The following is a 23,654-nucleotide window of genomic DNA, read 5'->3' as shown; positions in this document are numbered from 1 at the left end:
GAGGGTTTGTAATTATTTTCTGTTGATCCAGTTTTACCCGGTAAAGGGTATCTGATCTGAGATCTTCCCCTTTGCTGTTAGGAACATTCATTAAGAACAGAAACTCAAGCTCACAGATCCAAATTGAGATTGCTGTCCTTGAAGCAGAGCGGAGCAGAGCAGGCAAACCAGAGGGAGGTCCCTTCTGTGGGATTCATGCCAGGCTGTACCCACACAAAGCATGTCCACACCAGGAACCCAGTTCAGCCAGTCCTACCCTGCCGCCATGGCCGAGGGGGGTCCAGTTTTTGTTTGCTTAACTACATATGTGACAATCAGCTAAAGGAACCATAAATTGACCGTCCTGCTTTTACCACCTGGCTGCTGACAGTTCCCTGGTTAAGCCTTAGCAACCTGTGTCTATAATTTATTTCAGTTAACTTTTCCAAGCTCTGCGGGACAAATCCTCCACTTGCAAGACCTTTAAAGTGGCCTTTTCTCCCCTTTTAAAGCAATTAGCCCATTGCCAAAAGGTTTTACCGATTTAAAGTTGGATCTGCCCTTCTGGGCTCTAATTCCAGGGACCTCTACGTGGCTCAGCGAGAGGGCCTGGCGGAATTGGGCAGCTCCTCCTGTGGCCTGTTCTGTCTACACAATTAGCTCCATGCTCCTAACCACCTTCTCTACCAGTCTCCCTACCATTCCGATCCCCAGTCACGCCTATGCAAGAAAAGCTGACCGTCCCTCAGGTTTAAGGGCTGAAGTCCGAAACTTTGATTCCACGTTTGGAGGAATGGAAGTGGACAGACAGGGCAAGCAATAAAACCAGCCGTCAAACCAAATAGCCACGGCCTTCTCAGTCGGCCCCACCTCCACTCCACTCCTGCGGCCGGTGGGCCCAGCAGAAGAGACACTGGAGACGCTGAAATCAAAGGGTCCAGGACTACGTGAATTCACCAGCAAGATGTACAGATCGCTCATACTTAACGTTGTTTCTGTGGAACTAGGGGAATAAAACATGATCTATTTTTAAAATGTAAGCCATTGTTCAGCCCTAATTTTGTATCCGACGAAAGGAGCCGCTTGAATTCCGTGAAAACAAATAAACGTCTTTGTAGCCAATGAAGAGCTTTGCCTTTCTCTCCGGGAAGGGGGAAAGGCGGCCGGACCTGCCACAGGTTATCAGTGAGGCAGCGCTGCGTGGGACTCGTTTGTTAACACTGTGCTGCCACCGGGAGCTGTTTTCTTTGCTCGTGTGGGATTTTGTTTGGGGAAATGACAGTTTAGCCGGTGTCACTGGTGAAATTAGTCACATCATATTAACGATCACTTGGGTGGACGGTGTGTGAAATACTTACTCGGGGAACGGAGAAGTTGGTTTAGCTCAAGACTGAGGAGCAAAGCCTCCTTTGTCCCTAGGGGGCTGACTGGATGCACACTGCAGCTCTACCCAGTTGTTTTTTCAATCTTTTTTTTAACACTTATTTTTGAGAGAGACAGAATGAGCGAGGGAGGGGCAGAGAGAGAGGGAGACAGAATTGGAAGCAGGCTCCAGAATCTGAGCTGTCAGCACAGGGCCCGACATGGGGCTTGAACCCACAAACCATGAAATATGACCGGAGCCGAAGTCAGGTGCTTAACTGACAGAGCCCCCCAGGCGGCCCTACTCAGCTGTTTCGAAACTTCCGTGACTGCGTCAACAGAGACCGGTTTCTCTGTGCTGGCTTCTTTAGAATTAGACATTTCTCGCATCTACTTCCTTGCGTGGGAAGTTGGCCACGAAACCACGGTTCTCAGGAACTTGAACCCTTCCACTGTCAAGTTTACCATCTTTGGTTGAGAGGATGCTGGCAGCTGGAAACAAATCTGGACCTTGATGCGTGAGGAGCACATAGTCCAGGGAGTCACAGGGATGCACCTGCATGGCACCGGCTCACTTCGAGGCCAACAGTAAACAGGCAGTGGAAAGAATTACCCACGTGGCCTCACTGTATTCGTGCACTTACACTGAATGTTTACATACATGCCAGCACTCCAAAGTAATAAAAAAATAATAAAAACAACCTACCAAGGGGCGCCCGGGGGGCTCAGTCGGTTAAGCGTCCGAGTTCAGCTCCGGTCATGATCTCAAGGTTCGTGGGTTCGAGACCCGTGTCAGGCTCTGTGCTGACAGCTTAGAGCGTGGAGCCTGCTTTGGATGCTGTGTCTCCTCTCTGACCCTCCCCAACTCGTGCTCTGTCTCCCTCTCTAAAGGTATCCCTGGGGAGCCAGATGACAGGGGAGCAGCTGTGAAGGGGCAGGAGGCTGGAGCACAGGTTGTGCCCAAATCCCCACGCGGCTGGGACAAGGGATTCCAGCCAAGCAAACAGGCCTTCAGAGAACGAAGGGCCACACTCGGAAAACCAGTTTGCAAAGAACCAGTTGACCCCACGTGTGGGGTGGGGCTCTTTGCATCGTCTGGAAAACACAGTCAGAGCCCGGGAGGCACAGGCAGGTGTGGGTGTAAATGACCGGCTCCTTCATCGCTTGGTCCATCCTGAGCACCTCAGCTCGAGAGAGCCCCGCGGTGCCCACGCTGTGCGAGGCACACCCACTTCCGTGAAATGCTGCTCACTCAGCAGGAGGAGGGCCCACTAACGGCTTCAGCACCCCGAGCTGGGTTATTACTGCATGGAACGCTCCTTCTGCAGGAACTACCACTTACTGGGCACAGAGGAAAGCCTGCGAGCCGGAGTGAGGGCGCTGGCTGCCTCCACGGCCCAACTCCTGGTGCATCTGCCAGCCAGTCACCCAGCCGTGTGCTTGCCCCATGGTGCCAGGCTTCCTGCTGCCCTCACCCCAGGCCACAGGGACCTCTCGCCATTCCTATGCCCAACCTGTAAGTCCTCCCCGCCCTTCAGGCCTAGCTCAGATGTCACTTCCCCTGGACACCTCTCCCACCTAATCACCGATCACAGTTTGCCAGGTCCCTGACTTGTCCCTGCCAGTCAGGGGCTCCCCCACTGCCCCGTCCCCACTCATCGTAGGGCAGGTGCATTCACGGGCCGGGCCGGCTCCGGAGCCCAGCCAGCACCACGCGGGGGCCTTCCCGCCTTCCCAGCAGACCCACGCCTGGCCCGGCACTTCCCAAAAGTAGAATGAACTGGGAAATGCATTATAATTTCAAGGTTATACATGTGACTTTAATCATTTTCTATGTGACTTAATGTGCTTCACCAAAACTGTATAAATAAAACATCAAAACCACGAAAAGATCAGCCCTTTTACATTTAGGAACAGCAGAGACCGGCCTCACCCGGGCAGCCCCAAGACGGAGGTGGAGCGTGTGTCCCAAGTTCACAGGCAGAGGCCGCAAGCCTGCGCATCCGGCCCTCAACCACTTCCACTTAGCAGGGCTGGGGACAGACCCTGAACACGGTCCTGAAGGGGTGCCATGGAATCCACACAGCAGTCCGTACACAAATCTTTATTTTCACCTTCAAAGGAAAGAATCACAGGTTCATCCTGACAGCTTTCCCAGCCGTGGGCGCCGAGGAAGGCGGACGCACACGTAGGTGCTGGGTGGGTATTGCACACCTCCTTCACCGACGGGGTCAGGCCGGGTGGCCGCTCTCCCCGCAGTCGGACCCGAGCTGTCTTCCACGAGGACACCTGACTCGAGACAGGCTATGGGGAGGCTGCGGGTGGACCTCGTCTCTGGACTGTGGGAGAGGCCACAGTTCCTGCGGCTTCTTTCGCTCCAGAGCGCGCGTGCTGTTCGCTGAAGTGGACTGAGTTGGGGGGGGGGGGGGGGGGGGGGGGGGGGGGGGGCGGGGCCTGCTCAGCACACCCTCGGTCACCCACAGGCCGGCAGCAGCGTCCACAGCCGTGCCTTGCGGATTTCTCCCCCTGCAGGATTTTTAAGATTGTTTGCCGGTTGATTCTTTGCTTTTTTGGCTACTTGATGTTTTTGACGAATTTGCGGTGACCCAAGGGTGTTCAAGTACTTCTTTGAGAGTTGGCCTTTGGCTGGGGTTATGTTTCAACAGTCTTGAGATGAGGTCCCTGGCTCCCTCCGGTACAAAGTCAGGGAACGTGAACTCAACCTGGAGTACGATAAGTGACCGTCACAAAACGTGGCTTAGAGAGAACAGTATGTGTATTCAGCTCAGGGCCAAGGCCAAGGCTGACAAGAATTCTAAAAGAAGCAGGGGATCATTTCTCATTGGGTCTTACCCGCGATATTCTTTTGTAGGTCTCTTGGTATGTGCTGGCCTCGAATGGAGGCTTCCCAACTAGGAACTCATAGCAGAGCACCCCCAGGCTCCACAGGTCCACCTTCTCGTCGTGCATCCGGCCTTCGATCATCTCTGGGGGGAGGTAGTCCAGGGTGCCGCAGAGGGTGGTTCTCCTAAAAACGGAGGCAGGCTCGGGTCGATGCGCCTGTTTTTATGATCCCAAGAGCCGCTAAACGTCATGAACAATTACGCTAACATTGACCGGTGCCCTTCCAAGGCAGATCTGAGGCTATGAAACACTACTGAAATCCCCAATTTTAGACAAGAAACAGATTGAGGGGGACGTGCAGGATCATACAGCTAACAACCAGGCCATGCCCCAAAGGGGTCCCCCTCTAGAACCTCCTTATACAATCAAAAGTATAAGAAATTTAAAGTATCACTACTATATCAAAGTGGCTGGGAAAGGAAAGTTGTCTCTAAATACAATTTGGGGCCCCATGGTTGTTTTTCTATTATAGAAATGCCAAGAGGCTTAACAGTCAGATGACATTAGTGACAAGAAGCTAAAAAACCGTCCCACTGGGAAAGCACTAGCTTTGGCGTTGCAGGTCCACGCGGCCTTCGGACACGTCATCACTGGCACAAAAGAGATACTGAAATGTGAGGGTGGCCCAGGAAGTACTCTTGCCAGAGGTCCTGTTCGGGCCCTCAGACCCACTTCCAGTTCTAAGCTACCACAGAAGATGAAGGACCAAGGTAAGTGACACCTCAATCGGAAAACTCCGGTTTAGGAGCGCATGGGTAGTTAAGCGTCTGACTCTCCCCATCGGCTCAGGTCACGATCTTGCCATCGTGGGGTCCGAGCCTCGTGTCACACTCCAGGCTGACTGTGGTGACTGCCTGGGATTCTTTTCTTCCTCTCTCTGCCCCTCCCCTGGCTTGCTCTCTCGCTCTCTCAGCATAAACAACCATTTACCAAAAAAAAAAAAAAAGAGAGAGAGAGAGAGAGAGGAGGGGCACCTGGGTGGCTCAGTAGGTTAAACGACTGACTTCGTGGCTCAGGTCATGATCTTGCGGTTCGTGGGTTCGAGCCCCGCGTCGGGCTCTGTGCTGACAGCTCAGAGCCTGGAGCTGCTTCGGATTCTATGTCTTCCCCTCCCTTTCTCCCTTTCTCTCTCTCTCTCTCAAAATTAATAAATAAGCATTAAAAATTTTTTAAAATAAAACAGGGGCACCCGGGTTGCTCAGTCAGTTAAGCATCTGACTTCAGCTCAGGTCATGATCTCACAGTTTGTGAGTTCGAGCCCCATGTCGGGCTCTGTGCTGACAGCTGAGAGCCTGGATCCTGCTTCAGATTCTGTGTCTCCCTCTCTCTCTTCCCCTCCCCCACTCATATTCTCTCTCTCTCAAAAATAAACATTAAAAATTTTTTAATAAAAAAATAAAATAATAAGTAGAAAATAAAGAAAAAAAACCATTTCAAATTGTGAGGCAGCTGGTTTAAATTTAAAGAAAAGAAACACAATCAAATACAATGCATGGATAGACGTTGGCTGGATTCTGACTTAAAAGAACAGCTCTAAAATTTTGTGGACAACTGTGGAAATGTGAACATGGACCAAATAGTTATTGACAAGGCTGTTAATTTTCTGAAGAGCATGAATGGCCATGATTGTAGGGACAGTGTCCTTATTTTTAGGAGATACATACTAAAGTGCTCAGAGAATGAAGCACGATGTCTGCAATTTATTTCTGAAAGTTCACCGAGAAACAGACACGGCCAGTATGGCAAAACGTTGGCGCTTATAGAACGAAGGCCCTAGACAGACAGGGGAGCAGCCAACCGCCAGTTCAGCACTTCTCTGAGTTTTTAACGAAGGCTGGAAGTAAACTGAGGCTGGCAAACATCAACTAGGCGCACACACCACGCAGGTTTTCACTGCTCTCTTTCCTTCAGTTGTCCTTTGCCACTGGCTCTCCCATGGGGTCATGTGGGCGCTCAGCTCACCGCGCCCCGAGGGCACACGAGCAACCCCTCGTCACCACCTAGAGGGACCGGTGCTGGAAAGAGAGCGAGTCCGAAGGCTCCTCCAACGACAACACACCTGGGAGCTCTTCCGGTTACTGTGTTGGGGAGGTGGGGCCAGGTGACCATCAACACCCACATGGTGCGCCGTCCTGAGGACACATGTCTGTCCTATCACATGACGCCATGGGACAGATTAAGGCCCAGATTAGCCCTGCAATTCCACAGAGCCTACAACTCTTCATTGTCGTTTGCCTCACTAGGTGCCAACAGCTCCCACTAGTGACAGCAGCTTTTTATTAAAAATAAATAAAAAAGAGACAGACAGGCAGACACAGAGAGAGAGAGACTACAGCAGCAGATTCACTGTATTGCTGCGAACAGTTAGAAGTGATCTAGCAAACCTAAAGCTCCCCACCCCCACCATGTCATCTATTTTAAGGCTACACAATTTTTTTAACCGCCTTTAGTTTTTAAAGGATTATGGCTATAATTTTTGAAGTCCTTCACCAAGGTTGACAATCTGAGCAGTAAATGCAGGTTTTTAATGCCCTACCTCACATGAGGCTTCAAAATCTTAATCAGACCTAAATTAAAGTAAAACAGTAGAGAATATTTTAGCTCTTGTTTGCAAAATTAATTTCTCTCTACTAAGCGGGGACAAGAAAGGACTGTGCTATGACAAAAGCAGACTACAGAGAATCTTTAACCACCACCCAGAAAGTTCCAGCCAAACCAATCTGGATAAAATTTGGTTTTTAAAAAGTCCCCAAAGAACGATGCTCTTGGCTCTAGATCTCCGTGTGTGCTGTCCTCCGAAACCGGGCTCCTGTCCGGGAAGCAGGGGGTCTCTACCCCACCACTGCTCCAAGCATCACCCCCGCAACACAGCCTGCACTTCCCGTGTCCTTCACTTGTCCCATTCGTCGTCCCCTTGTTCGGAGGACGTTAAGCATCTTCATCGCAGGCCTGGGACACAACAACCCCAAACGGTCGGAGGATCAAATATTCTCCAGGACACTTATCAGACCTAAGCTTCTCCCAAGTATGTGCGCCTGTTACCAGCCCCAGCTCCACATTTCTAACCTTAAGTATTTGACTGTTTAGTTCCTGAAAGTCCGCAAGGCTTCTGCTAAACTAAGTTCCACCTGTAAGGTTACCTACCTGGAGGACGGGGCGTGTACCGACCACCCAAAATCTGCGATCTTAAGCTCTCCGGCTGATCCAAGGAGCAGGTTCTCCGGCTTAATGTCTCTATGAATGACTCTCTTCGAGTGACAGTAAGACAGGGCATCTGCCAACTCTGTGATGTACTGTGGAAACAAGGCGTGTGGACAGTCTGTTATTTATTTTTGAAAGACAGAGCACCAGCAGGAGAGAAGCAGAGAGAGAGGCAGACACAGAATCTGAAGCAGCTCCAGGCCCCGAGCTGTCAGCACAGAATCTGACGCGGGGCTCGAACCCACAAACCATGAGATTATGACCTGAGCTCAAGCCAGACACTTAACCAACAGAGCCACCCAGGCGCCCCTGTATAACACAATTTTAGACGTTTCTTCTGAAAGGAAGCCCAACGTCGATTTTAACATGTTTTTTAGGTTTTAAGGCAAAAGCCAGAAACAACGGAGGACTCTTAAAAAAATAAAATTGAGGGGCGCCTGGGTGGCTCAGTCGGTTAAGCGTCCGACTTTCGCTTAGGTCATGATCTCGCGGTTCGTGGGTTCGAGCCCCGCGTCGGGCTCCGTGCTGACAGGCAGCTCAGAGCCTGGAGCCTGTTTCAGAGTCTGTGTCTCCCTCTCTCTCTGACCCTCCCCTGCTCATGCTGTCTCTCTCTCTCTCTCTCCTAGAAATAAATAAAAATATTTAAAAAAAAAAAAAAAAAGGTTTGCAACCGCTAGACAGAACTGAACATATTATTTTACACCAAAAAGTTCTACTCAACAAATGGCTGTAGAAAGCAAGTATCATGGTCAGAAGAAACATTTTTCTTTTCTTTTTTCCCCAGGCAAAAGCCGGAGACCAAAATCTAGACAATAACAAACTGAAAGTGGAAGCAAAGAGAGCTCTTCTACACCAAAATGAGCTACTGACACACAGATCAGACACCAGGAGTCTGGAGGGCAAGGCATTTTCTCCGCTCAGATCGAGGCAAGGAGCTAGTAGCTCAGCCAGGGCTCTCCAGCAGCCACCTTCTTCACGCCTCCCACTCACACTGTGAATATGGGAAAAGGTCCCTAATATTTCTCTACAATTACTTTTAATTGAATTAATCAGAAAAGGGAAACAAATGTGTGTGTGTGTGTGTGTGTGTGTATGAATGAATATATATATTCATTCTAACTACTAGGGAATCGAGAGAGAACCAAGCTTTTCTTTCCAGTAACTACCGCTTACACCAACATAAACTCCATCTGGACTGAACAAAATGTAGTAGTTGAAATATTAACCGCCAGTTAAATAAGACAACTAATCTGGTTTGCTAATATTTTAAAAGTAAATAAGATGAATCTATTTCTACTTATCCAAAAAGTAAACATTTAACATTAAATTTAAAATAGTACATCCATTTTCCTGAGACCAAACCAAAGGGTCATTCACTACTCATGCTGTGATTTCACAAGAACAACCACCTGAAAGAGACTATTTACATCAATGCCAGAAAGAATGATTGTAATCAAAGTAACCATCCATCATCTGCTGATTCAACCAAAAACTGCCCAAAGACTCTCAAACTTCTTCAAAGAAGTAGTTTCATCCAGATAAGGGAGAAGCACAATCCATACGGGGGAAACAAAAACCTGTCAAGATTAAATGCAAGGAAGAGAATGAAAAGACAAGCCACCAGCTGGGAGAAAATGTTTATAAAACACGTGAGATAAAGGACCTACATCCAAAATATACAAGAACTCTTCAAACTGAAGATGACCAAGAACCTGATTAAAAATGGGCAAGATAGCTGAACAGGCAATGCAAAGATGACATTGACATACACATGGCAAATAAGCACATGAAGATACTTATCATTGGTCACTAAAGAACTGCAAATTAAAACGAGCTACCAGTACACCTAAACTCCAAAACACTGACGGTACCAATCTCTGGAGAGGAGGAATGGGGGCACGTTCATGGGTGGAAATGCAAAGATGGTCTATCTACTTTGGAAGATGGTTTAACAGTTTCTTAGAAAGTTACACATAATCGTACCACACAAGCTAGTTTTCAAATCTGTTAAAAATGTAAGCCCCACAAAAACATACATGCAGATGTTTACAGCAGCTTTATTCATAATCACCAGTAACTAGAAGCAACCAAGATACCCTTCAATAGATGAAGGGATGAACTGCACTGTAGCCATGCTGCAGAATATTATTCGGCAATAGAAAATGAGCTACCGCACCCTGAAAAGATACAGGTGAACCTGCTTAAATGCATTTAGTTGTTTCCCCACAGGGGTAACTGGTTAATCATTCGGACACCACTGCACATGTACATGGGAACTGAATAAATGGTTGATGGATGGCAGAATCCAGGTTTTGCAAGGCTGGAGTGGGAGGTTACAGGTAAACAAGGGGAGCTGGGTAGAATGAACCATGAGGTAATGGACTCCTGTTTTGCTTAATATAGATACAAATGGGTAAAAATACAGATACATACGTATACATAGATTAGTCCCTGTTCTGTCAGCAGAGATCATGGAGAGAAGACATGACACCCCACTAGCAATGAGCTCATCTTGCACCCAGATCTTGGTTTCTAATACCATACTCCGATAAAAGGAACGAGGGCTCCTTGGAGAAGAGGCAGAATCTAGGACTGGGATAGAAAATCTACAAAATGAGGCGCAGCATCCTGTAGGGCCAGATGCAGGGCAGCGCTAAGACACACCACGCACACAATGGAAAGAGTAGGTCAAAACAAAAACAAACAAGCCCTAAAACGGGAGCCATGGGAAAGGGAGCCCAAGGGCCAAAGTTGGAGCAATTTGGGCAGCAAAATGGTGCTGGACTGTAACTCAAAGTAGAAAATATCCATGAATCCACATTAATAAATGACTGAATAAATAAGGGAGAACAGACAAATCTCTGATGCAGAAGAATTCTAAACAATTTATGTCGATAAAGGTGGGGAGTGACACATAAACCCTACTCCCTAAGTGTGGGTTGTGCATAGCGACACACTTAAGAACACAGCATGCAAGAGACAAAGAGTAACTTTACAGCAAAGAAACCTAACAAACACGACCTCAGCCAGGTGACCAAGGCCAACACCCGCAGTGATGAGCCAGGTTAATAGTAGATGCCCCACACTAATGTAACATAAATAGGAGAAAATAAGTCTGCACGATCTTCACATTCTGTAAATCTAAAACTATGGTAAAATTAGTTTAAAAAGAGGACACGTATAAAGCCACCTGGGTGGTTCAGTCAGCTGGCTGTCTGACTACAGTCATGATCTCGCAGTTCGTGGGTTCCAGCCCTGCATCAGGCTCTGGGCTGACAGGTGGGAGCCTGGAGCCTGCTTCAGATTCTGTGTCTCCCTCTCTCTCTGCCCCTTCCCCGCTCACACTCTGTTTTTCTCTCTCAAACATAAACATTAAAATAAATAAATAAAGGGCAACTATCCATATATACCTTTCTACAGAAAACAGCTGTGGAAACATACCAGCCACAGTATTCCACCTGGTCCTTGATTTCATCTGCACGTTTGGTACAACAAAGGTATTCTGATTGTTTCATTCAAATATTTGATCCTATGAAGCAATCTTTCTTTAGATGAAACACACTGGACTATAATGAAAGGCGCGTTGCTGTGTGGGGACGGGACGGAGGGAACAGTCGGGACAGCACATGAAAACTTACGGTAGCAGTTCTCTGCTCGTCAAACTTGGACAGCTTCTGAAGCTCCCGGTAGACCGCTCCAAGAGGTGCGTATTCTAGAATTAGGTAAACTCTGGTGGCATCATGGAAATAACCATACAGTCTGAGAATATTTGGATGCCTGCAACAAAGGACGAACGCTCTGACACCTGCTTTATGGAGAGGATACAAGGATACGTACTAGGTACATCAAGCCCCTCATGTAAAACCAGGGAAAATTAGTTCTGGTCACAGAACCCCCCCACCACACCCCTCGCCCACTTGAGAGTCTGAATCTACACCACCTATTCTGGAGGAAAAAAACAAAACCAAACATACATCCGCTTATCAGCTGACAAGCATTGCAAGGTATATATGGACCTCGGGTTTGGTTAAGACTATTTCCTTCCTTCAGGCCATCTTTATTATTAGGGAGGAAAAGTCAGCTGAATGTTAATTCTCTGCCCATTGGAGAGAGAGAGAGAGAGAGAAAGGCATAGCCTTCCCACAGCAGTTTGATTCCCAAGCCCTAGGAGACACAACTTAAAAGCAGTGTTTGCCAGCAGCAGACATGTGCGGCTGAGGACTTGGGGCAGCTGAGAACACAGCCCAGGATGGCAGCCCTTCGGCTCTGGCCTGCTGCAACCAGGGAAGGATGCAGGCCTGATGCAGACGGGCTTTTAAGTATTAACAAGTGATTCAAGCCTAAAATACGGAGAGCAAAAAAAAGAAAAGAAAAAGACCCATTGGTCAAAGTCAACCTGTAGGCTGCCAGTCTGCAACCTCTGCTTAGAACTCAGAAGTACCGGGGCACGTACTTCTCTGAGTACAGCTCAGGTCATGATCTCATGGCTTGTGGGTTCGAGCCCACTGTGTCTCCGTCTCTCTCTCTCTCTGCCCCTTCTCTGTTCATGCGTTCACTCTCTCTCGCTCTCTCTCTCTCTCAGAATCAAATAAACATTGGGGCGCCTGGGTGGCTTAGTCGGTTAAGCGTCCGACTTTCACTTAGGTCATGATCTCGCGGTTTGTGGGTTCGAGCCCCGCGTCGGGCTCTGTGCTGACTGCCAGCTCAGAGCCTGGAGCCTGTTTCAGAGTCTGTGACTCCCTCTCTCTCTGACCCTCCCCTGCTCACGCTGTCTCTCTCTCTCCTAGAAATAAATAAAACATTAAAAAAAATTTTTTTTTAAAAGAATCAAATAAGCATTAAAAATAAATAAGCATAAAAAAACTGAGAAGTATCATTTCCCTTCATCTCGTGCAAGTGCGCGTGCACGCACACACACACACGCGCACACACACCTGGCTCATGTAAATTATTTCCNATAAGCATTAAAAATAAATAAGCATAAAAAAACTGAGAAGTATCATTTCCCTTCATCTCGTGCAAGTGCGCGTGCACGCACACACACACGCACACACACCTGGCTCATGTAAATTATTTCATCAACACAGCATAAACCTCCAAGTGATTTTTCAGGACCACAGCACCTGTCTAGACAAATCCTTGAAAAATGACAAACTAAACCACTCTTCACAGTACCACGGAGCAGGCCCTCCATGGTTTAATTAACTCTTAGCGACTAGGTTCTGTACCACAATCTCTTGAACATCAACCTGGAACTTACCTAAGGTGGGACTGGATTTCTACTTCTCTTCTCAGCTGATGCTCGACTCCTGCTTTCTCCAGTTGAGCTTTAAATAATACTTTAAGAGCCAGGATAAACTTGCTTTGTTTTTCTCTCGCCAAATAAACATTACCAAACTTTCCTTTACCCAGTGGGCGACCAATTTCAAAATCTTCCAAAGCCCACTGCCTTCTAGGAAAAAATGTGAGTGTTTTAAAATACGAAGAAAACAAATCTTTTCTAACAATTTATTAATGAGTAGTGGATAGACCTAGAAATAATGTTATATTTAATGTTGTATTCAGTAGGAACCCTCGGTAAGAACCAAGCTAATAACTACGCTTGGTCTCCAGAGACATTAAGTCCCCCACTTCTCTACCTGACAATGACTGTAAGAGTCAGTGACAAGGAACAGTCTGGGCTTTTAGAGCTGAACCACTAATGCAAAAGTGTCCCAAGGCAGTACTACACTCTGAATTACAGACCTGTTACCAGCACCACTAAAGACCACAGGAATGGTTAAGTAAGTAACTATCTGTGGGCCTCTAGCAAGCTAACCACAGCCTCCTCCTCCGGCCTAGAGGTGCTAAGTCTCGGGGTGGAGAATCAGTCTGTGAAAGCAGGCGGGATGGATCCTACGAGGCAGTGGGGGGCGAGAACTGGATTTAGATTCTCAGAAAGCCACTGTGAAGTAGCCAAACAAAAAAGCCCGTGGGTTCACTCCTGGCTCCCTCTCCGACATTCTGGACATTGCTTTCTACATTCTCGAGTCTAGACAGTTCAGAAATGGAGAGCAAGCTTTTGGAAAATATCTGGGGAAGACGTTATAAAGAATAATTTGGTGAATACTGCCAAAATATTCATATAGTCATATATACATGTGTATATATATAGTTTTCCAACACAACGCATTTTCTTGCACTTTTGTATAAGAATACAAATTAGAAACACACCCAAGCCATATGTAGTGGTTACTTTCGAGGGTAGGGAGGAACTTATTTTACCCATGTCTGTAACAGATTCATACAAGTTGTTTCTAACTTTGGAAAGCAGTAAGAAAAGCGGGGGTCACAAGTTAACATCATTAAAATTCCCTTTTTCCAAAGGTCAGATTTGGAAACATTCATATTGCCTTAGTGAAAATATAGAGCCCTTTCTTGCTTTTCAATGAGTTCTCATAATTAAACTTGCAATTAAATAGTATATTCTAACAGCATGATAGCACAGAACTCTAGAAGTAAGATAAAGCTTACTTTTTTGATTCTTCATTTTTCTGTTTTGTTGCCAGTTGCTTTTCAGAATTATTTCCTATATAGAATAAGTTAAAAACCTGTTTTTAGAATAATTATTACTTTAGAATAACTATACAGAATAAATTAAAAACCTACAAACAGAAATGAAACAAAGAATGGTCACCAAAATCTTTAATGGTGTGCCCAGAATGGGAGCTTTTTATCTTTAGTTTTCTTTATAGAAAAAAGATCACCACACCCTAACCTGACTCCCACCAGGTGAAGTCTTCTACAGATTTCTAAAGATGAGCAGATATATATATACAGCGATGCCCTCCAATGCTTTAAAGACTCAAGACTATGCAGATTCTTCTGCAAGCCTCGGTTTCCAAACGAAGACCTTCTAAGGCAGAACTGCCAATCTCTCCATCCATGATAAGCGCCCGCTCACCACCTTTGCACCCCCGCTAGGTGGGCCAGCCGACTCTCCAAATCCCACGTACAAACGAACAGCGTGCAACAAAACCTAAACCGGCCACCTCTCTTCATTAGTTGCCAAGGGGAAATAGAAAACTGGAAGCTCCTGATTCAGCAAGATGTACCATAAACCAATGGCACAACAGGGTACTAAAGTCATTGTTTCATCAGCTGGGGCTGGACATTTCCACTCCAAACCCCGCAAACAGCAAATGTGCTCTGTCTGCTCAGGCACCTGACAGCAGGCCCAGAGTGGTTTTCTCCCTCTGCGCTTCGCCGTCTCAGTTAATGCAGTCAGTATAACCACCATCTGTATGCCCAGCTCACTGCCCAGTTCTACCCAGCGTGCAGCCGAGGTCAGCCCTCGGATTTGCCTGCACCCCTCCATCCTGTGTCTGTGGGCAAGTTAAGGTTTCGGAGGCTCTACTCCCTCGTCTGTAAAACAGAGCTGGTCACCGGCCACCTTCAGAGAGTGGCTGCGAGGACAGAGGCAGATGACGTGGGTGAAGGTGCACTGGGCACGCCAGGCTGGTAAACAAGGACTATTACCATCCGCCCTGCACCGCCCACTTCAGGTCGCTGCCTTCTCTGACCGAGCCCCCCGCAGCCTGCCTCCTGTCTGCTGCCCGAGTGCGGCTGTGCTTCTCTCCGGGTCATGCCACACATCTAGAGCAAGCTTTCTAGAAGGCCAGGCCCTCCTCTGCTGAAAAAGCTTTCAGCAACTTCCCCACACACAGGGGATGAAGGCCCACTCCTCGACAAGGCCACACCTTCCACCGTGGCCTCACCCGGCCGGCCTTGGCCCCTCAAGGTCCACCTGCTCCCCCGACCACCCTCCGCACTCTGACTCTGGAAGTTTCCAGTTCCTGAATCGCACCACGAGGGTGGGAATCAGGTTCTCTATCCTGAGCACAGGGCTGGCCCACAGGAGACCCTGCTACTTCAACCGGACATCGGATTTTTCTCCCGATCCTCAATAAAAATGTCCCAGCTAGGGCTCCAAACAGTAAACGCACATCTGTCCACCACACCCGCCCCCCTTTTTTTTTTTAAGCAACTAGAAGGAATAACAATCCGATGGTCTCCGAAAGCTGCCTTACCGGGGGCCGACGGCAAGGGCTGCTCACTGTTCTGGGGATTAGTCAGCGGCCTAGAGACAGGACGAGGGCCACCAGTTGGCTGCAGTGGCTTCTGCTTCAGGTTCTGGACGGGTTTGTGGCTGGACGCAAGCCTTTGTGCTTGGGAAGGAATTCGCTGAGAGGAATTTGAAGGACACAAGACTCGCTGGGCTTGGCCGCTATTTGCAGGTAACGGATTCTGAGAAGGAAATTGCTGGGTCACCGGGACGCGTTTCGGACCATCACCAAGTGGAATCGTAGTCTAGGTGAGGAGGGAGAAAACAAAGGTCATGGTCTTCAAAAACCAAAGTGAGTCTTTTAGGCGCCTGGGCGGTTAAGCATCTGGTTTCAGCTCAGGTCATGATCTCACGGTTGGTGGGTTCGAGCCCCACATCAGGCTCTGTGCTCAACGCTTGCTCAGAGTCTGTAGCTTGATTCGGATTCTGTGCCCCCTTCTCTTCCTGTCCCTCTCCTGCTCGCGCACGCGCGCTCTCTCTCTCTCTTTCTCTCAAAAATAAATAAAACATTAAAAAAAAAGGGGGGGTATTTTGAGAATTCCACAAAGTCTGTTTTCTAGTGTAACAAAATAATGAAGGCCACTGAGCATACATGTGAGGGGAAGGCAATGTCCATCAGTGCTCCCAGAGGATATGGTTGGTACCCGGCTGAACGGATACCAGAATGATCCTCCTAACCACCCCAACCCCCACTCCCAAAAATCATGCTCCCATAAACAGATGTTCACTAACTAAACTTCCACCTTCCATTAAACACTTCCTAAGAATTCTCCATGACTTGGGAATTATTACTCAACAAAAAGCTATAATGCAAGAACTTTATACCAAAATCCCAATTCCAATGAAATTTCTTTGGCAATATCATACATAGGTTTAGAAGGAAGATGAAGAAATATGTCAAAATATTCAACAGTGGTTATCTGGTAAAGATTTTTGTTGTTGTTGTTGTTGTTATTGTTTTGAGAGAGAGAAACAGTGTGCAAGTGCAAGTGGGAGAGGAGGAGAGAGAGAGAAGGGCACAGAGGATCCAAACATCTGAAATGGGCTCAGTGGGGACAGAGAAATCAAACTGCGAGATCATGACCGAAGTCGAAGCAGGATGCTTAACCAACTGAGCCACCCAGGCGCCCCTCGATGAAGATGTTTTAGAAGATCATGTGGGGACACCTGGGTGGCTCAGTCGGTTAAGTGTCCGACTCTTGGTTTCAGCTCCGGTCATGATCTCACAGTTTGTGAGTTTGAGCCCACATCGGGCTCTGTGCTGACAATGTGGAGCCTGCTTGGGATTCTCTTTCTCCCTCTCTCTCTGCCCCTCCCTTGCTTGTTCTGTCTCGCAAAAATAAACCTTAAAAAAAAAAAAAAAAAGATCGTCTGAATTTTTTCATTTGCTGGGTTTTCCACAAAATACTTATTAACTATTCACTAATGTTTCTTGTCCAAGTGCTTACAACAGGGATCTCAGCCAAAAGAACGAAGGCAGCACAAACAGGCCCTTCAAAAAGCTATGCTAAAATCTATTATCTACACGCCTGTAAGCAAGGGATCATAAGCTTAAAAAGTTGTTAATTCTAAGACCCTGAACTAATCAAACTAAAACGGGTGGAAGACTTCCTCCAGCTGCATCAGAGGAAGCTTCCTCACGAGCGATGAGCGATGGAACGCTGCTGGAAAGGGGGCGTCGGACTTCATCACAAGCTCACCGGGTAGGACGCCTCACAAGAGACCGTTTCCAGCTTCCAAGTAAAAAATCAATGGCTTCTGAAATTAACAACGTCCACAACACAGGAGGCATTCAGGCAGTGACAAACATTTTAAACAGCAGTTTCTTCAAATGATCTTTATCATAGGAATTGGGAATCAAATACAATGACTCAAGTTAGACCGTTTTCTAATTGGTCATTTTAGACTTTCAGCCAGTAAATAAAGAAGTATCCATTTATTTGAAAATGAAAACTTCTCAAACCTCCAAAAGACAAGAAACAACAAGTGCTGGTGAGCAGGTGAAGAGAAAGGAACCCTCGTGCACTGCTGGGGGGGTGGGGGNGTGGGGGGGGTTGTAACAGGTACAGACACTGTGGAAAACAGTACGGAGGTTCCTCAAAAAGTTAAAAATAGAACCACCCTACAATCCAGTAACCACACTACTGGTATTTACCCAAAAACACAAAAACACTAACTCAAAAGGATATATGTACCCCTACATTTATAGTAGCATTATTTACAAGAGCCAAGTTAAAGTGGTGCCTGGGTGGCTCAGTCGGTTAAGCATCCAATTTCAGCTCAGGTCATGACCTCACTGTTTCTGAGTTCAAGCCCCGCATTGAGCTCTGTGCTGACAGCTCAGAGCCTGGAACCTGCTTCACATTGTGTCTCCCTCCCTCCCTCCCCCTTCCCTGCTCATGCTCTGTCTGTCTCTGCCTCAAAAATAAACATTAAAAAAAAAAAAAAAGACCAAATTATGGAAGCAGCCCAAGTGTCCACTGATAGATGAATGGATAAAGATGTGGTACAGATATACAAGGGATCACTACTTAGCCATAGAAAATGAAATCTTGCCGCCTGCAACGACATGGATGGAGCTAGAGAGTATAATGCTAAGCAAAATTAGTAAGAGAAAGACAAGATACCGTACGATTTCACTCATCTGTGGAATTTAAGAAACAAGCAAAGGGGGGAGGGGAGAGAGAGAGAGAAACAAAAAGACAAACTCTTAACTATAGGGAACACACTGATGGTTCCCAGAGGTGAGGTGGGTGGGTGGGGGTGAATCAGCTGACGGGGCTGAAGGGGACCCTTATCCTTAAGAGCACTCCTACAGAAGTGCTGAATCACTGTATTGTACATCTGAAACTAATGTAACATTGTGTGTTAACTACACTGGTATTAACATAAAAAACTTGACACGCCTGGGGGCTCAGTGGATTGAGCATCTGACTCTTGATTTTAGCTCAGATCATGAGCGCAGGGTCATGGGATCAAGCCCCGAGTTGGGCTCTGTGCTGAGCGTGGAGCCTGATTAGAATTCTCTCTCCCCCTCGCATGCACTCTCTCTACAATAAATTTTTAAAAACATTAAGTTAAATTTAAAACTTAAAGAAAAACTTCCAAAAACAAGATCCCTCCCCGCCCCAAACACACACTAATCAAGCAAGATTTGTATTTTTATGCTGATTTCCCGGAAGAAAGCAAATCTGGGGCTTACTTATATTAAGAGATCTTTACAGAAAGACTCATTCACCCAACTACTCCACAAATATCATAAGCCAAGGGTCCTCCCGGGTGAAGCCTTCCTGGATTCTGACCCACCCCAACCTGAAGGGAGCCCCCTCCACGGAATTACTCAGATCACACACACATGCGTATTCGTGGAGGTGCAGTACCAGCTCACCTAATTCCCCACAAGGGCTAAGTTCTTTAGTCAAGGACCATGCGCTTTCCATCAGGGTTCTCCCGGCATCTGACACAGAACCTGGCTCAAAGTGGACTCGCAGACTCCCAGGAAGTGCTCACATTAAAATGCAGCCCAACATTCCGATGAGCTTACCATCCCCTGAATCGTGACTAGAACAAACTATGGCAAAGCAATTTAATTTCGGCCAAGCAAGCAAATGCAGGCAAGGATCAGGCCCCTACTGTATCCGTTATTATCCTGTACACAAAGGAGCAACAGATACATGAAGAGCTACTAGAAGACAAAGCAGAACGAAATAACAGGTGACCATGAGCAACATGTTTTTGAATGCCAAGAAAGGGGACTAACTCATCCAGGAATGTAGAATTTAACTTCTCCTACATGAACTTCTGAGGTTACACTCCAAGGTGAGGGTGAGAAGAACTCCAGATCTAAAACCAACGCCATTTGGGTCTGTCTTCTAAATGTGACTGAGATTACAGATTATTCGAATTACCTTCACAGGCCCCGCAATGCAGTTCTCTTTAGATTTGTCCATGATGCCTGAAAAGAAAAATAACCACCTTTAAATTCCACAAATCCTCATGCTTCAAGGTGTAGTTATATGGGGTCAGGGCTACAGCTCCTGATGCAAAAGCCTCCACAACACAATTTACATTCTTCTCTTTGTCCCTGTGAGGCTGATAAGGGAGTCTTCTTTTCTCAGGTGACATGAGGGCAGGGGGGGGGCCTCCAGCCAACTCCACTCCCAGAGTCCTCCCGCTCCATCAGTGCAGGAGCCCGCTTCAGTACCTGCTGCTTTTATTTTCTTTTGTTAGTTTATGTCTGAGAGACAGAGAAACAGTGTGAGCAGGGGAGGGGCAGAGAAAGACGGAGACACAGAATCCGAAGCAGGCTCCAGGCTCGGAGCTGTCAGCACAGAGCCCGACATGGGGCTCAAACCCACCAACCATGAGACAAGGTACCCATGAACCGCGAGATAATGACCTGAGCCGAAGTCGGATGCTCAACCGACTGAGCCCCCCAGGTCCCCCCCTTTTAGAAACAGGTCCCCTCTTCCCTATAACTGACTCCACCTTCGACAGCATCTCTGCCCTCCCGTCAACAGCAAAGCTCCAGAAGAATCATGGACACTCATGGCACCCACATGTCTCTCACCCTCGGGCCCTCCCCCATCAGGATTTCACCCCACAGACTGGCCCGCTGGGGTGGCCAGCTCCTGACTGACCTCTGCTGTTCCCAAACTCAGAAGTCCATTCCACACCCTCAGCTCCCTTGCGACCCCAGCAGCATGTGACAGGGTCACTTCTATTCCACTCCCAGCCTCACTAGCCTGCAGGCTTGTGCCCACCTCACCAGCTATCCTGCCGCAACACCCTCTGCTCGGTCAGCCTCACTTCTGCCAACCTGAGAGAGAGTCTGGGGTGACCGAGAAGGAGTCCTTGGACCCCACTCCTCCACCCTTGCCCTTCCTAGGGCGCCTCAGCCAGCACCGGAGTTCTAAGCCTCTTCAGGGTGATTTCAATTTACACCTTCTACCTGAACCTCTCCTCTGCCTGCCAGACTCCTACCTACCTACGTGCCCAGAATCCCCCACAAAGGTCTGCCAAGCACCCCAATCCCAACACATCCAGACACACCCTCTTCTCTCCTCCCGGCTACTCTTCCCCTCTGCTCTCGGGAGCGGCCTGAGCTCAGGCCCAGAAACACGTTTCTTTCTGCAGCTCATTCCCTCTGTGCGCTCATCCGTTCTCCAGGCTCTCAATGCCATTCACGGGCTGGGACCTCCCCCTCCAGACCTCTCCCCAGGCTCCTGCCACCCACGAAACATCTCCACCTGTAATCGGAGCGGCACTGCAATTTTAAGATGTCCCCAACTGAATGCCTGCTGCCTCCCTGCCCCCACCTCCCCAACCCTGTTCTCACAGACGTCCTCACCCGGGCTGCTGGCAAACCCATCCTGCCCGCTGCTAGGGTCCCCTCAGCTTTTAGACGGTGCTGCCTCAAACCTCGTACCTAATCCATCGGCACATCTTAGAGGTTCTACCTTCAAAACCACCGCTCACGACCTTTAATACCACCTCCTGATCCAACCAATGCTGCCCCCCCCTCAATTATTTGCAACAGGCTCCCAATGGTCACCCTGCTTCCCACCCTTGTGCCATTAAGGCCCATTCCTAACACTGCACCCAGGGCCCCATTAAGGAGTCAGCTATGTTGGCCCTTGGTTCGGAAGCCCCACATGGTCCCTCAAAATCCTCCTTGCCTACGGTCTCATACAGGCGACCCTGACCACCTTTGTGGCCTTATTTCCTCTTCTTATCTATTGCACACCAGTCACACAGAGCTTCTTTCTGTCCTCAAAGCAGTTCTGGCCACAGGGCCTTTGTACTCTCCCTTCTCTCCTAACCATTTGGCTCTTCCCTCAAATGGAAGTGTAGTTTGCTCCTTCATTACATTCAGGTCTCCTTTCTGAGCGTCTCTATTTTTCTTTAGGGCGCTTAACTTCTTCCAGAACATCATTTGTTTTCACGTCTACCTCCCAGACGATATCCAACTACCTGCCCAGTATCTCCAAGGAAAAGTAAGCACCATGAGGGCAAGGCCTTAGTTCCCCTGTGTTCACTGCTGCCTCCCGGAACATGCCTGGCACACAGTATGCACACCAGCGTTTGGGGAATGAGTTAACCCATTAAGGAAGCAAAATCAGTAATGAAAACCGTTTACAAACATGAGGCCCACGCTGTGAGTCAGGTGCAACACCCTGTCAAGTAAGTAGAACATAAACTCCAAGAAAACAGAAACCTTTCTGTATTCTTCTTACCCAGGTACTCTCTGAATTCTAAAATCCAATCAGAAAGCACCTCTCCACCCCTACACTTCCACATCCATTTCACAATTAAGCAAATAGCCCCACCCTGAAGACAAACCACAGCTAAGAGTCCTTAGATCAAACCACTGAGTTAGTAGAAATGACAGAAAGGAAACAGGAGTTACAAGCTGGTGTTATGCAAACATTAATTTCACACAGGCTCTAACGCTCTCTTCACTCTCCCTAACAACTACCAGCAGGAGATCAAGGAGATCACACGGGTCTAAGGACATTCAGTCAATAGTCTTCCACAGAAGCTAGACATTGGCTCCGATGGAACACGCTTTGCCTTCTCAGGGAGAGAGAGAATAATAACCGGAATGGAATAGGAGGATCCAGAAATTCCGGAGCGAGCCCCAAAGGCTGCTTCCCCAGCGATTCCGTCTACGGCCGGTGCCAGAGCCACACAACCCGATGACCTTCACGAGACCTTGCAATTCAAACCACATCCTGCTATTCTAAATACAAATAAAAACTGTAAGGTTTTATATCATTGTGCATTTAGAAGGTTTTGTCTTCAAACCTGCTAGTGTCTGCATAGACTTGGAGGAGTGGAAATGAACATGTTGCTGAAAAGTGTGTAGTTCAAAGAACAGGGAAGGTGAAGGGGGAGAAGGAAGCGATACAAGTCCAGGGCACTATCTCCATCTGCAGGACACTGGCGAGACGTGGAGACTTTCGGGCCGAACCACAGACCTAACAAGTCACATCCAGCATTTTACCATCCCCAGACGACCGGTGCGCGCTGGTCTAGGTCACCGGTTGTCCGTGAAGCATCAAGAATCACCTGCGAAACTTGACAAACTACAGACACCTGAGTCCTATGCCCAAGCACTTCTGATTCATGGGGTGGGTCTCTATTTTTAACAAGCACCCTCAGAAATCCCGATAAAGGCGGACCAAGGTCTGCGGTTTGAGAAGCGCGGAGCAAGGAAAGCCTCTTCGAGGAGGTTTTCATTTATTCCTCCGAAGTAGCCCCCGGTACACCAACCGCACTCCTGTTTTCTTTTGAAAGCTGTCTCGCCAGGCCGTCGTCGGGCGCCCCACCCCCACTGGAACGTGACCTCCCCGAGGGCAAAAGCCCAATTTTTTTTTTCTTGCCCAGGTGCCGGCCGGATACGAGAGCCCCTTCCGAAGGCGCCCCCACCCCAATGCCACCGCAGCCCCATGCACTCCGGGGGTGTAACAACCCCCAAGCGGCATCTCACGGGGCGCCCCAGGAGCAGATGGGAGGGCGCTGCGAAAGCACGGGGGGCAGAGGAGAGGGGCTGGGAGGACGCAGAGGGACAGCAAGAGGAAGACGAGGGCGGACGAAGGTGGGGACCCAGGGAGCCCCGGCCCTGCCACCCGCTCAGAGGCCACCGGGCCCGCCGCCCTCGCCCGTCCGCCTCACAGGGCAGTCCCAGGGTCTACGAACCCGCAGGCTTCCGCCTCCGACCCAAAGGCCGCCGCGTCCTCCCGAGAGCTCAGCCGTTACGATTCAAAGTCTTCATTTTAAATAGGAGTTAAACCCTCTAAGGCGAAAGCTCATTGGCCCGGGCTAGAGAGGCACTGGCTTTTGATTGGCTCGCAGCCCCCACGGCTTGCGGCACGTCCTAGGCGGTGACAGCACGCAGGCGCGCTTGCCCCGTAAGGCCCGGAAGTGGTGGCGCCAACGGCCCGCCGGACTTTGGCCGCTCTAGCGCCTGCGGTGCCCTCCAGGACCCGACATTTGTCAGCGAGACAGCATTTCCTCGGCGCCAGTCAGGTTGTCGCGCAAGAGGCAGAGTTGGAGGAGGTTAACGAACCACTCCAACGCGCCGGTAAGTAAGATGGCGAGA

General features: G+C 48.5%; 2 protein-coding genes across 2 annotated transcripts in view; one reads left to right on the top strand and one right to left on the bottom strand.

The window, feature by feature from the left end:
- Nucleotides 1-3,430: 3,430 nt before the first annotated feature.
- Nucleotides 3,431-23,387, bottom strand: AURKA (aurora kinase A). Its single transcript, XM_077778373.1, has 9 exons — nt 23,252-23,387; nt 19,459-19,505; nt 15,516-15,795; nt 13,960-14,014; nt 12,707-12,898; nt 11,085-11,223; nt 7,390-7,538; nt 4,195-4,369; nt 3,431-4,064 (listed from the first exon to the last, which is right to left on the bottom strand). Exons 2-9 carry the CDS (start codon nt 19,498-19,500, stop codon nt 3,879-3,881), a joined length of 1,218 nt encoding a protein of 405 aa, XP_077634499.1. The 5' UTR covers nt 19,501-19,505; nt 23,252-23,387; the 3' UTR covers nt 3,431-3,878.
- A 59-nt stretch (nt 23,388-23,446) lies between these two features.
- CSTF1 (cleavage stimulation factor subunit 1) overlaps nt 23,447-23,654 on the top strand; it is a 10,862-nt gene continuing 10,654 nt past the window's right edge. The window contains exon 1 of the mRNA XM_077778372.1: nt 23,447-23,636. The gene's annotated coding sequence lies outside the window, so the exon portion shown is untranslated. The remainder of the gene's footprint in view (nt 23,637-23,654) is intronic.

Source organism: Crocuta crocuta, unplaced genomic scaffold (assembly GCF_008692635.1).
Source record: "Crocuta crocuta isolate KB4526 unplaced genomic scaffold, BGI_CrCroc_1.0 scaffold27, whole genome shotgun sequence".
Taxonomy (NCBI): domain Eukaryota; kingdom Metazoa; phylum Chordata; class Mammalia; order Carnivora; family Hyaenidae; genus Crocuta; species Crocuta crocuta.
This window is presented reverse-complemented; position numbering and strand designations above follow the sequence as displayed.